General features: G+C 35.6%; 1 protein-coding gene across 1 annotated transcript; it reads right to left on the reverse strand.

The window, feature by feature from the left end:
• Positions 1 to 578: 578 nt before the first annotated feature.
• On the reverse strand, positions 579 to 7,985 carry LOC143583976 (protein TOPLESS-like). The gene is made up of 26 exons (XM_077066144.1): positions 7,852 to 7,985; positions 7,230 to 7,325; positions 6,974 to 7,153; positions 6,778 to 6,891; positions 6,533 to 6,691; positions 6,262 to 6,439; positions 6,046 to 6,169; positions 5,807 to 5,913; positions 5,545 to 5,713; positions 5,338 to 5,447; positions 4,703 to 4,772; positions 4,566 to 4,639; positions 4,390 to 4,485; positions 4,195 to 4,290; positions 3,864 to 3,991; positions 3,537 to 3,771; positions 3,292 to 3,456; positions 3,097 to 3,192; positions 2,864 to 3,010; positions 2,675 to 2,785; positions 2,421 to 2,600; positions 2,210 to 2,338; positions 2,021 to 2,116; positions 1,601 to 1,789; positions 1,157 to 1,314; positions 579 to 1,068 (listed from the first exon to the last, which is right to left on the reverse strand). The coding sequence occupies exons 2-26, from the start codon at positions 7,307 to 7,309 to the stop codon at positions 849 to 851; spliced, it is 3,411 nt and encodes a 1,136-aa protein (XP_076922259.1). The 5' UTR covers positions 7,310 to 7,325; positions 7,852 to 7,985; the 3' UTR covers positions 579 to 848.
• Between the last annotated feature and the right edge of the window lie 5,964 nt (positions 7,986 to 13,949).

The raw sequence follows: 13,949 nt of genomic DNA on the forward strand, positions 1-13,949 counted from the left end.
TTCTCTATTCAAAGATGCTTTCGATATCCATAAGCATATTCCGGATACTAAGCATAAAAGGAAGTTGGTGCAGTCCATAATCATGATGGTTTGTTGGTGTATTAGGAGAGCTCCGAATAATTTTATCTTTAATAACAAACCAGTGAAGGTTGATAACACTCTAGGAGATATCAAGGTGTTAAGTTTCTTGTTGATTAAAAATAAGGATAGAAGTTTAAATGTAGATAGGCTAAATGGAAAGTATTGGTTGTGCTTTTTGCCAACCTTTGCTAGCTTCTCGATAGTAAGGGCGTTTGACTTGTTTTAACGATATTTGCGGTTAAAAAAAGGTGATGCAAGTGAAAACATATGAATTACAGTCTCATGGGTGTGAATAGTACCACCGATCTGAAATCGAAACTTCTCTTCAAACTTGAATGACTTAACTAAGACGGAAAAATGAAACACTTAATTGGAACAATATTGAAACTTTGTTATTATTTTATAAAGTTTTCCAATAACCATTATTTAAAACCTCATAACAAACAAATGCATCATTTTATAGATTTTTTCATACAACTAGTTACCACCAGGAGCAATAATCAAAAAACAAACCAATATATTATATATGGTTTCATTCAAAAGATTGAAAAATAGCATCAGACTATTAGCATTTACCCTACACAACATCATCTTACACAAGTAGTTAGATCAAGTCAATTCACCACTAAATAACATTCCCTGCACTTACAACCAAAAGAAAAACAAAAAATAATAAAATAATCCACAACACTAGAACCAGCAACATTAACTACAAAGTTGGAACCGCACAGAAACCAAATGTTTACTCAAAACCAGACACGGCCTAGTCACCTCTGGGCGGGTTTTTCCGACCCTGAACCACCAGCAGTCGGCTGTGTAGCCGGTACAGTGCTTGTCGACCCGTTTTCCACCGGTGGTGGGACCCCCCATTTGCCATCAGATTCAAGTGGCTCCAAAACATGAACAGTTCCATCCGAAAGCCCTAATGCAAACTGATTCGGTTCTTGTGGATGAGCAGCAATCACCATCGGGTGCACATGCACGTTACTGTTAAGAAACAGTTCTTTTTAATAAAGATAAATGAACATGATTTATTTTAAAAAAATACCAAAAAGTATGTTTATGGTTATTTTACCTTGTGAGATATGCATATGGATTGATCTTGCATCGAAGGCGAAGGTGAGAAGCAGTAAACACACAAATGGTTGCATCAAAGAAACTTGCATATATCAGTTGACTATCGCATGAAAACGCTGCATGTGATATCGGTGCTGAATTTTCCCGTTGAATCCACTAAAAAAAGATTAATTCAGAAATATGAGAGTCAATTTACCACACTGTTAATTTGTCACATTTGACTCATTAAAAGATGATTTATTGTCCTTTTGTACCATTTGAGTCATTATATGGACTTGATGTAAATGATTTTGGTCCATTTCGGGTTAATGTTAAAATATTCCACGATGAACAAAAAACAACCTTTTAATGACTCAGATGTAGAAAAAAGCACAATGACTTAGCAAGAAACGAGTAAAAATTCATTTGTATATTATGCAAGAGTTGATACTCTATATATTACCTGCTTTACGCATTCTAGTTTTGTTGTTTCATAAATGGCGAGTTGGGTCTCATGAACAACAAGAAAATGGATCTGATCCTGATGAAACTGCACTCGAGTGTCGGATTGTGGTGAAGGTGTTCTCCCCGGTGGGAGTTGAACATACCGGGCCTTCTGTTTTTCCCATCCATCAGAACTCCATACACAAATCTAAATGGTAAACATACAAGTTATAAACCATTAATTTACATGTGTTTGATGAATATAAATGCAAATTCTGAGTTTTTATAAAGACTCGAAAAGAACAAACGTTTCAAGATCTATATTAATAAGAATACATCCTAAAAACCTATTTTAACTTACGCTCGTTTAAAATGAAGATTATAAGTGGTATTTTATAAGTAATCGAAAAAGAATGAATCTTTCATGATCTTTACTAACCTGAGCATCAGCACCGGATGAGACTAGGACATTTAGCACATGAGAAAAGGCGAGACCCGTAATTCTTTTGGAGTGACCTTTAAGCTTGCTTTTAACCTTCACAACAACAATGGTATTTGCTATATAAATATATATTTGAGAACAAAATTCAACAGAAAGTTATAAGAACATGTACTTTAGTTTATTTACCTCATCAACACGGACATTATAGATCTGGATTGTCGAGTCATCCATGCCAATTGCTATAATATTATTATCTTGAGGGTGAAAAGCAAGAAATGTTGCTGCAGGTGGCGGTGGCATGAACGTTGTCATTGTCTGCAGTGACCACAAAAGTCAAGATTCAAGACAACAATTGGTTTGTTTGACTTCAAAAGTTAAAAGGATGAAAAAACATTACCTTGAATGTCATCATATTGAACAAAGAAATCTTTCCTCCTGACGCTGACATAACATAAGAATCATTTTTAGACAAAGCAAAGCATGCAACAGACTCTTCAGGGTTAGTTTCCGCCACGTCATTAGTCATCAAAATCCCACTTGAAGGTTGCCATAATTGTGGCGAAACGCCAGCTGTTGCCTGCAATAAATACTTTTACATTATGAAACCATGTCACCATAATATTTTCTTTTAGTTGGTAAACTAATATTCACCTTGCCACTTGAATTACGGTCGTTACGCTGCCATTTCCATAGCAAATGAATAGCATTTGATGCTAATGCTAAAATAGCATTTCCTGAATTTGTATATATCAATCTTGATATCTGTATGATCAATAAGCTTCCCCGTTAATTTCTAAACTAATAAAAAGAGTTATATCACAATACAAATATATAACACACCTTTGTTACTCTCATGTTCTCGGGGAGCTTTAACGACCGACATTGAGAAGCTTCATTAATCTCAGTTAGTTTCCAAATCTTTGATTTGTCATTAGATTCTTCCCCAATCCTAGGTTTCACATCTGGCAAGCTTCTCGCATCCCCATTCTACATTCACAATAATTATTATATTAACACTATCAAGTATGACTATTTAGTCAAAGTCAAAGTCAAAGTCAAACACAAGTATTAACCACTGCGGAGATGGATCCAACGGGTGCAGTCCTTTCTGCTAATGCAGAATTACTAGCGGCAGCGGCGGCAGCAGCAGATAACGCATTAATGGTAGGCTGCAATTTAAAATTTTAAAAATATTTAAAGGGAATATAATTATATAACATATAACAAGAAAATTATGATCATGTACTAATTAGTCTTAATAAAGCTACCTTTGCAGCTTCCGGGGTTCTTGAAGCAGACCCATCAAAAGAAAGATTTTCGAAAGTTCTAAGTAACCGAACACCATCAGAATTTGCCAAAATTTTGATACCGTTGTCATTAGTAGAAACCGCCAAAAGAGCACCATCTTTATTAAACCGGATTCGTGGACTTGCCTAATTAAGAACAACATTAGATTGGTCATTAGTGCGTTAGTCAAACCGATTTGTTTCTGTTTGTCAAACGAATGTATTACCGGAAGACCTCCATCAGCATCAACACTTGTCAAAAGCTGAACATTATCCATATCCCAATATTTAATCGAAAAGTCATCACCAGCTGCTAAAAAGCGGTTTTTGGTTGTATCAAATTGCACAACGCCTAATGATCGTTTACGGAAGCCTAGATACGTTCTTTTTACAGCCCCTTCACTTTCATTCCACTCTACAATGTGTGATTCTCCCTCTTTGCTGGTCCCGCATGAAAAAAGCCTGAAATAAGAGCAAAAATTGACCGAAAAAAGTCAACTTTAAAATTTTTAAAAAAGTCAAGCTTTATGAGTAGCATATATGCATTGGTCAACCTTGTTCCATCAGCACTGTATGCCATTGTTGTGCACCACCTACCGGGAGCCTCGTAATCAACTCTTGATCCCATATTATCATATAACCATGCTTTTATCTTCCCATCAAGAGCCGTTGAAAATATAAACTGAAAAAAACATAGAAGTTTTACCTTTTGAACTTCAATTTAAACAAGCTAACAAGCGAAACACAAGTGAACATTGGCTTAGGCTCGGCTCGTTTACAGACCGAACGAAACGAGCCGCTGGCTTTTTGAAACAGCCCAGTTTTGGACTCCCTTGAAAAAAAAATTAATTTAATAATTGAAATAATGCAAAAAGATAAAGTTACCTGAATATTCTCTTTATAGTGGGGGCATACAGAATAAACAGGTGCTTCATGTCCTTCAAAAGTATGCTTCTTTACTCCAGTTGCTGCATCCCAAACCTATGTCATCAAGATCAAGATAATCTTGATTATTATAATTAAATATAATTCTACGATAAACTGACCAAAATACATTATACAGAACTGTCGAAACCAAACCTTGATGGTTTTGTCATCCCCGCAAGTTATCACACAGAGCTGTTTGTTTGGATGAGAGAATGCAAGATCATTAACTCCACCAACATGCGCATCAATCTGTAAAAAAACATGCCATTTACTCGCTTTATACATTTTATGCAAATTTAGCAGACACGGAAAGAAACCGAGTGTACTACCTCTACATTTTGTCTCACGTCATCGCCTCCATGATATGAATATATTTGTACAATGTGTCTTGAATATGCAACTCCTGTTCATATAACAAGAAATTAAAAATGTTGTATTTATTGTACTATAAGTTAGCAAGACTTACCAAACAATGAACCGTCTGGGCTCCAGATAACGCGGTTCACCGAGACAGTGGGTTCTTTTACTAAAGAAGCCTGCATTCATGTTAAACAATTATGACTTCAAGCCGAAAATCTTGTCTGGCTTTTTTCGCATATTAATACTTTAAAATTAAAATTTTATGACAAAAAATTATAAATGTACATAAAAAATTACATTTTAGTTTGAAATTTTTTTGTCAAGTTTTTTTTTTAAGTTTAAATTTGTGGCATAAAATAATACCAGCCAATTTAATTTATGTCATAAAACACATTTTAAAAATAAATAAAAAATAAATGGGTTAAACGAGTCAACACGTGAACCCGCTGGATTGACACGAACATGACTGGTTTAGGTAAACAGGTTTGCGGGTTTGACCCAAAACAGATCAAAACCCGTAATTTTTTTGTCGCGTACTTAAAAAGTAAATATTTGCACAAGCATCATTTTCCAAACACCAAAACAACTGATTATTACAATTTCAAACAGAAGCGCATGCAAACGCCATTTTGTTACAACTGATTGTCTGCTTAATAATATAATACTCCAAGTCATGTAATCACTTTCAAAACGCAATATCAAACACACTCATATTATGACTCGTTAAAGATCTTTACATACCTGAAGAGACACCGAACACGCACTAAGATTCCAAACTTTGAAATTTTTAAGAACCAGTTTTTCCCGAGAACCAACTTCCCACAATCCTATGTCTCCCACATTTGTTCCGACTGATGCAACATTACATTTATGCCACATGTCAGCATCAAAACTTCAAGACATGAAAAAAAAAAGTATTTAAAGACCAAACAAATAATTACTAATTACCTAAAAGTAACGTTTGTTGAATAGGATGAAAGTCCATGCTCATAGGAGATGAGCCCTGGTTTAACGTTCGTGCAACGGTTTTTGGCAAGTCATCGGGTGCATTAAAAGCTTGATTATGACCAGAATGTCCCGGGAATGTGACAGGCAACACATTAACTGGCAGATTTGTCTGTTTTCCAGCAACAAACTTGTTACAATTAAACTTTAGAAAGAGAAATGATGTTACAACTTATATCATCAAAAAGAAATGAAATGAAATAACCTCATCAGTTAACCCCATGATTCTTGTTCTTTTGCTCATATGATCAGAATCTGCAGACGGGTAATCCAACGAAGGGTTTGTTGGAGTTCTTGGATGCTTCAAAGCAGCTGCAAACGAAACGGGTCAGCAGGTCAATGAAAAGTGTTGGCGGTCCAACAGGTCAATAAAAAGTATTAACGGGTCAATGAAAATTATTAACGGGCCAATGAGACAATGATGCAAACAATCATTTAAATTACCTGAAATAGAGGGACTACCGAGACCAATTGCACTACCAGAAACCGTTGGATGAGATACAGCTGGCGGATTAGACATCCAACCAGCAAGTGGAGCTGGTACCGGAGTCGGTGCAGGTTGAAACGGCTGAATATATAAATCAAAAGCAAATTACAATAACAATTTTTTCAAGATTATAAAACATGGTGAAAGATTAGGGGCAAATATGGATTACACACCCCATGTGCACCCAAAGGAGGAAAGCCACCAGCTTTTGGTAATGCTCCAAGAAGTGGATTATTTGCAGGCGATGGAGCACGCGCACCGTTCGGTTGACCACACGAATGGTCAACAAATAACGTTTTGATATCCGGATTTGGCCTAGGGTTTTTACAAAGTTGGTGTTGCCAGTTCAAGCTGTGATACAATTACACAAGTAACTAACATTAACCACCATTGTAAGACCTACAAAACATAGTAAAAAAACATCTCAACAACTTTAAGGTTTACCTTTGGTTTATTAGAGTCCTTAATCTTGAATTCTTAAGATTTGGAAATTGCAGTTTGTCACGAAACAAGGGATTTGCTTCGATTAGCTTCTTAAGCTCTACCAACATTATAGCTCGAGCCGATTTAGTATCACCGTATTTGGATAACTGTTCATTCTCCCTAAAATGCAATGAATTTATATAAGATTATAAACTGTTAAATACATCTTTAACAAATCACAAAAAATGCTAACATTTGCAATGTACCTAAAATTTTCCAAAGTTAACAACTGAGTTATCTCCTTAAACAAGTCTTCATTAAATGAAGCAAACACTTTAAGATCCTTTACAAGGATCTCTACCGCCTTGGACCGGTCATGCCTATGAAAAACAACATAATTATTAAACAATTCAAATTAAAATTAATTATTGTTTAACTCAAGAAAAAATAATAAAGGCTTACATATCCAATGCTTCCAGATACTTTTGCTTTCTAATCTCGAAAAATATCTTCATCGAGTACCGATTATCGTCCACTTTAGTGAAACCCGAAAGGTATTTCTCAACCTCATCCCAATTCCCACTGTGCACTTCTTCCTCAAAATACTTCATGTTAAAGAAAAACCCTGATTCTTGCTCAAGCCTATAATTACAATAAACCCATGAACTTAACATTCTTTTTAAAAATAATTAAAGAAAATGTAAATCAAAAGACTTACTTGTGAACAGTTTCCTTAAACTTTTCTTCATCAAGAAACTGCAAGATCAAGAACACTAGCTCCCTACTTAAAGAAGACATTGCAATCCTCTGGTTCCTATATCAAAACAGCAATTAACATTCTTACAAAGCAGATCTACAAAACCCTAAAACAAAAAACAATATTCATTAGTAAAAATTAATTTTTTTCCAAAAAAATAAATAAAAATAGATCCTCTGCAAACCCTGATATTTAAATTACAAATTAACCAGACAACAAAAAGAACCTGTTTTTTCAAGAATATTTGAGCATGCACCGACAGATATGAACAGCAATCAAACAAAAAAAATAAAACTATTGTTATTAATAATTATAATAAAAACTAAATTTTAATTTAAATTTAAATTCGTGTGGTGGATCAGAGAAAAGAAAGCAGCTTTAACCCACTGGGAATCTAAGATGCAAAAATAAAGAAAAAGGGTAACACAAATGGGAATTAAAAAGCAACTATACCTAGAATAAAGAGAAAAAAAATATAATATTATTATTAATCAATTAATTTAAAAAAAAAACAAAAAACAAAACATGTTCTTGTAGAAACAAGAACAAAAATATAAACATAGTTCAAAGGAATTAAACTCACCTTAGCAAGCAAGATCTGTTGTTGATAAAACAGATATATGATCCAGAAAATCTATATCCTATATATAGATATAGATATATATATATATATTTCTCTCTTTCTCTCTCTTCACTTTCTCTCTCTACTCTGTCGTGCGGAGAAAATTAAAAAACACAACATTACTTGCAGAAATGGCGAGTTTTATAGAACTGGATGATAAGTGAACTCACTTATCACATTATAAGCATAGAACATATTGATAAGTGTTGTCAAGCTTATGATAAGTGCAGTTGAAGATAAGCCGGCTTGGCTCAACGGCTCGGCTTGGATACTCCAAACAGAAGTAAAGATAGAGTACTTGCATGCTCATAATAATGGATAATATCAACCCTTGATTAGAAGTGGGACCCAGTTTGTCAGTGAGGTCAGATGATCGGATGGCGTGGGATGATGAGAGTGTGGGTCCCATGATGTGTTGTTAAACTTGAACAGTTTTATTGGTGTTTGGTTAATATTATTAAGACCAAGACCGAGAAATTGATTGGGACGTGAGTAGATGAGATGGGTGTTGTGTTGAAGGATAATATCGCGATAAATCGTGGCTGAGGGGTGTGGGGGGCTCTAATGGGGGCTCCAGTGGGGCTCCAGCCAATAATATTATGACTTGTGGCAGAGAGAGAAACTGGATAAGGGGGGTGTTGTAGCCCCTGGCCCTGGTGTGGAGGGGCTCCAGCGGATTTTTTTTTATTTTTTTTAAATGTATTAAAAAAACGTATTATTAAAAAAACTCATAAATTATTTAAAAAAACACACATTAATTAAAAAAACACATTAATATCTAAAAATAAAATAAAAATTAAAGTACTAAAAAAAACATTATTCTTATTCTTCGGCTTGGTCTTCTTCGATCAACCTCTTTCGGATACGTTCCTTTTGCTTTTCCATCAGCATTTGATCGACCGGATTTAGGTTACTGAAGTCTCTTGTAAGGAAGTCCAAATCTCTCATTCGACTTTTTTCCTTTTTGTCATTAGAGACCACCTCCATGGTTTTGTTGAATTTATTGAGGGATTCAACAAGATCGGCGATGTTTACGGCTCCCCCCTCGGCCGGTTTTTTTCCCCTTGGCGTCCCTTCCCAATGGCCGCCTCCTCGGCGGTGAAGACGTTTCCTCCCCCGCAATGTTTAGGTCGAATCCAACGCGGCAATCCGACCCGGCGGAAGTGCTATACGCTCCAGACGAACTAGTTTTAGTCCGTTTCGGCCCTACTTCCGCATCAAGGTCCGGCGCCACCAGCTCAACCCACTTGGAACACCTTTTCAACCTCTCCCACAACTTTAAATCGTCCCACGTCTTTACCATCCCATACCTCCGCAAACACTCCTGCCTCCACTCTTCGACCGTGAAATTGTAAACCGCCAAATCATCACTGCCACTTGGTCTCATACGACCGGCGTTCCTGTTGAAAAGATTAGTGAACAAGCCGACAAATTTTATGATTTCGGACCACCGACCCGAAATCATATCGGCGTTTCGCTCTGTACTCCCAACGAGCGTATAGAACGTCTCCCTAACCTTTGTCCAAAAAATCTTGCTTTTTTGGTAGTCGGCTGCAAAATGAATAATTAAATTAGATTTCCAGTTAACTTTTTTATTTAACTTTTTTATTAAAAATCATTTTTAAAAACGTTAAAACAATTACCGCAACGCCGATCCTCAAAAATGACTATCCAAGCCCGACACAAGGCTTCCTTCTCATCCGATGACCACGGAGTGGTTTTTCGTTTCGTCCTCGGAGTCGAAGCCGGTCCCGGCCCGTCCGTTGCAAGTTGTTTTTTCCGGTGGACGCGTCTTCTTGCTCCCGTAGCATCACCGTGTGATTCTTGTGTCTCTTGAACAACAAAGTTAGGAGACGGTTGTATGTTTGATGGTTGAAAGCCGGATGTTTCTTGCGGCCCCGAATAAAACATCGGTTGGTCTGGTGACGACCATAAATCGTCGTCAATATAATCTGAATCTAGGTTTGGGTACCAATTTCCAGACATTTTTGGGTATTATATAGGAGTTTGGGATATTATATAGGAGTTTGTAAGGTGAAATTGTGTTTTGATATGGTTGAAATGGGAGTAATTTGGGGTATTATATAGAGGTTTTTAAGGTTTTTTTTTTTATTAATTCCGAGCTCAACGGCTCTTTTGAGCATCCACACCAGCTTTTTCTCTCTCTTCTCCCGCGACCACACTCACGCCTGCCTGGGGGCTCGCGCTCGCGCCCCGTTCGCGCCCCGGTTCGCGCCCCGGTGGTGTGGGGTTAGCGCCTGGGGGCGCGAGCGGAGGGGCTCTCGCGCCCAGGTTAGCGCCCCACACCCCTCAGCCTTAAGACCAAGACTGAGAAATTGATTGGGACGTGAGTAGATGAGATGGGTGTTGTGTTGAAGGATAATATCGCGATAAATCGTGGGTGAGACTTGAGAGGAATATATATGATTAATAGCCGCTCGTGGGTTGTATTTAGTAAAAGGTATCTAAATATCAGGAAAAGTATGTTTATACAATTATACCCCTGGGTTTGACATACACGTCCACTTGTGAACATTCAACTTTAATTTAAAAGTAAGTTAGGAGAATATATCAATGAATAATTATTATATTTTAAGTATATTTATATATTTAGCCTTTTTCAAAGTGTAAATCGCGAGAAAACTTATTTTTAAATACATTTATGTATTATAATATTTTTTTTTAAGTAAAGTGGTATTTTTTTTTCATGTGATTTGGTAAATAATGCAGATTTATTTCAAAAGGTTTATTTTTTTCATATTGATTATCCACGTTTCTAAATCTTACAAATTGCATTTAAATCACTAACTTCATTAAATTCAATCGTTAGGTCAGGGGTAGACATATTTTTTCACTATTTTTTATAATAATACTTATTTCAGTGAACTGAGGTTTTCGCCCATGTGGTTTGTCCAAATCTGCGGTTTTCGCCCAATAGTTTCAAGTTTGCAGTTTTCGTCCTTGTAGTTTCATTTCACTTGCAATTAAACTCGAATGACCGAATTTACTAACCACTTTAAGTCTGGTTGTTAACCCATCTGTGTGCCCCTAATGTGACAGCCATTTTTGTCGTTTTTCTCCCAAAATAAACCTCAATCCTAATTCGCAAGCCTCCTCACGTGAGGGGCTGGGGTGTATTATGGGAAAAGAGAAATAAAAGAATGAACAAAACTGTCCCTCACATGAAGGGCACACTGATGGGTTTAACGACCATACTTAACGAGATTAGAGAATTCAGGTTTAATTGCAGGTGCAATGAAACCATAAGGAAGAAAATTACAAATTTGAAACTATTGGATTGAAATCGTAAATTTGGACAAACCACAGGGACGAAAACCGCAGTTCACTGAATAAGTATTAAATTAAAGAAATAGTGAAAAAAACATGTCTACCCTGACTTAACAATTAAATTTAACGGGGTTAGTGATTTGGATGTAATTGGCAAGAACTGAGAAACGTGGATGGTCCATATGAAAAAAAAATTAAATTTTTCGGATTAAATTCGTATTATTTGTCAAATCACAATGACAAAAATGACACTTTACTCTTTTTTTTTATTTATATAAACAAACATACCCAGTAAGAGTGGACAGTCTAAATTTTATATCAACCGACTTGTATCCTCCTAACGATCAAAAGCTTTAAAACGTTGGTTTGAAATTCAGAAAAAAATATAACGCCGTTAAGTCATTTTTAACGGGGGACCATTGGGGGCCAACTTTTTTGAATTTGGGACCGCCAGTGGCGATAAAACGAATAGGGATTATTATCGACCAATACCATTTAATAGGGATTATTAAAATCCAATTTTCCTTTTAAATATAAAAACAATATTTTTAAAAATATAAAAAATGTGTTATTTTACTACATAAATTTTAGTATATACTCTTTAGAGCATTCCCATCAAATACCATATCCTTAAATTCAAAATTACACTAAAACAAACTACAATTTCTCTCTCATTTTCAATTAAATAATACTTTTCCATATATTTATCATTACAATTTCTCAATCATTCACTCACAACCACTTTCAAAATATATTAAAAAATTATAGGGGTTGAACAGTAGTTTTTCAAATATACAGAAAAATTTCTACGTTTTCTAAAATATAAAAACTTTTCACTCACAACACATTAAATCACTTTCTAAATTACAAAAACACCCTCTCATATAATATGAGGGGTTGGATGAGAATGCTCTTAGAAAACATGGTGAACTAATCCTTTTAAATACTCAAATAACAATCACAAATTTTTTTATGTGAAAATTTCCAAAATAGCCAATTTATAGTTAGTGTTTCCAAGTTTATCCCTCATAATTCAAATTCCCAATTTTATCCCTTTCGTATCTCGTCGCCGACGACATGATAGCGAACGCCGACGATGCATTACCGAAACAAATAGGATAGCGACACGTGGCACAAGTTGGCCGGAATAGGTCGCCGCGACATGTTATATAACATGACGTCGGGACCCTATGTTAGCGATAACATGACGCCGAGACCCTACGTTAGTGATAACGTTGAAACGACATGTTAGGTTATATAACATGACGCCGGGACCCTACGTTAGTGATAACGCATCGCTGCTACCCTACGTTAGCAACATAACGCATCGTCAACCCTATGTTATACAACGCATCGGTAACGCATCGTCGGTGTTCGCTATCATGTCGTCGGTGTTCGCTATCATGTCTTCGACGACGAGATAACAAAAGGATAAAATTAAAAACTTGAATTATAGATGATAAACTTGGAAACACCACTACAAATGAGCTATTTTGGGAATTTTTCCATTTTTTTATACTAAAATCATAATTTATAACTTATTAAGGGAGAGCGTGTGTGGTGTGGGTGCGTGAAAGAGACGGTAAGCGCCTGTAAGGGGTGTGTGAATTACACGGACATGGGATGGTAGTGGTTGTTGAAAGTCCAATAATGCAGTATGGTTAAGGTTAATAGTACAACAGTGACATCCATGTTTGTTGGTCCACATTTAGCATCTTCGTGTTCCCATTCTCAAAAGATGCATGTACTAGTTCTTCATAATAAAACCACTTTCTTTTTTCCCTTTTTCTTTCTTTCTTTCTTTTAATCAGTATTGATTATTGAACTAACTCTCCTAAATCCACGTCATCCACCATTAAACAAAAACTCTTACGCACTTTTAATATATATACGCCGACAATTTTTGGTACCGCTAAGCCCTTTATTTTTTATTTTTATAGAATAGTTTCTATTTTAAGTATTTAATCCATTTAGTTGGTTGTTAAGAGCTAGAACTCAAAGACTAGAATTGTCATAACATGTCGGACACGATACGATAAGACACGAGATATGCGGTACTAAACACGAATACGACACGAAAACTAATTGTGTCATTTTTTCCAAACACGAACCTGTTTAGTAACAGATTAATTTGTTGAGACACAATGAATAATACATGTGTAATGAAATAAAAAATTTTAAAACGAACATAAAGGTCTTCGTGTCGTATAATATATTGGAAACAAAAAACCACAAATCAATAATATACTTGAAGCAAAAAATCATAAATCTATAACATACTTGAAATAAAAACCATAGAAGAAAATTACAACATCCATTCAAAATATAATATCCGGCTTTAACGGGCATGAGTGAAATGTTGTATGTAAGTATGACTTTAGGTTTATGACTTTAGGAGTATATACTTATTTTTTCTTTTTTAAATTAAAAATCTATACATGTTATACTAACATGTTAACAGGTTTTTAACAGTTAAAACACATATTTAAACATGTCTTAAACAGGTTGACATGTTTAAGACACGAAACCTGTTAAGCTCAAACCCAAATATGTTTGAAACCCGTATCGTGTCGTGTCGTGTCATGTTAACATGTCCGAGTTATAAATTGGCAACCCTACTCGAAGAGATCGCTAAACGATGAGTACTCGTTGCAAAGGCGTGACTTGCTTTGAAGGTTCGGTGGAAGATAGACTTCCAACTTATTTATACATGTAGGTAACCAATCTTCGTTAATTCCCATGAGTGACAAGGTATTATCTTTTTAATTTAA

The sequence above is a fragment of the Bidens hawaiensis genome, unplaced genomic scaffold, assembly GCF_021521415.1.
Source record: "Bidens hawaiensis isolate Kalapana, Puna unplaced genomic scaffold, B.hawaiensis_p1.1 tig00032749_1, whole genome shotgun sequence".
NCBI classification, from domain to species: domain Eukaryota; kingdom Viridiplantae; phylum Streptophyta; class Magnoliopsida; order Asterales; family Asteraceae; genus Bidens; species Bidens hawaiensis.

What these genes read in the sequence shown, in the direction of transcription:
- LOC143583976 (XM_077066144.1), bottom strand. Translation starts at nt 7,309, where the DNA reads ATGTCTTCTTTAAGTAGGGAGCTAGTGTTCTTGATCTTGCAGTTTCTT. An exon ending in GGGATGACAAAACCATCAAG is followed by an intron (nt 4,291 to 4,389) that starts GTTTGGTTTCGA and finishes TTGATGACATAG; the next exon opens with GTTTGGGATGCAGCAACTGG. An exon ending in ACTATAAAGAGAATATTCAG is followed by an intron (nt 3,992 to 4,194) that starts GTAACTTTATCT and finishes TGTTTTTTTCAG; the next exon opens with TTTATATTTTCAACGGCTCT.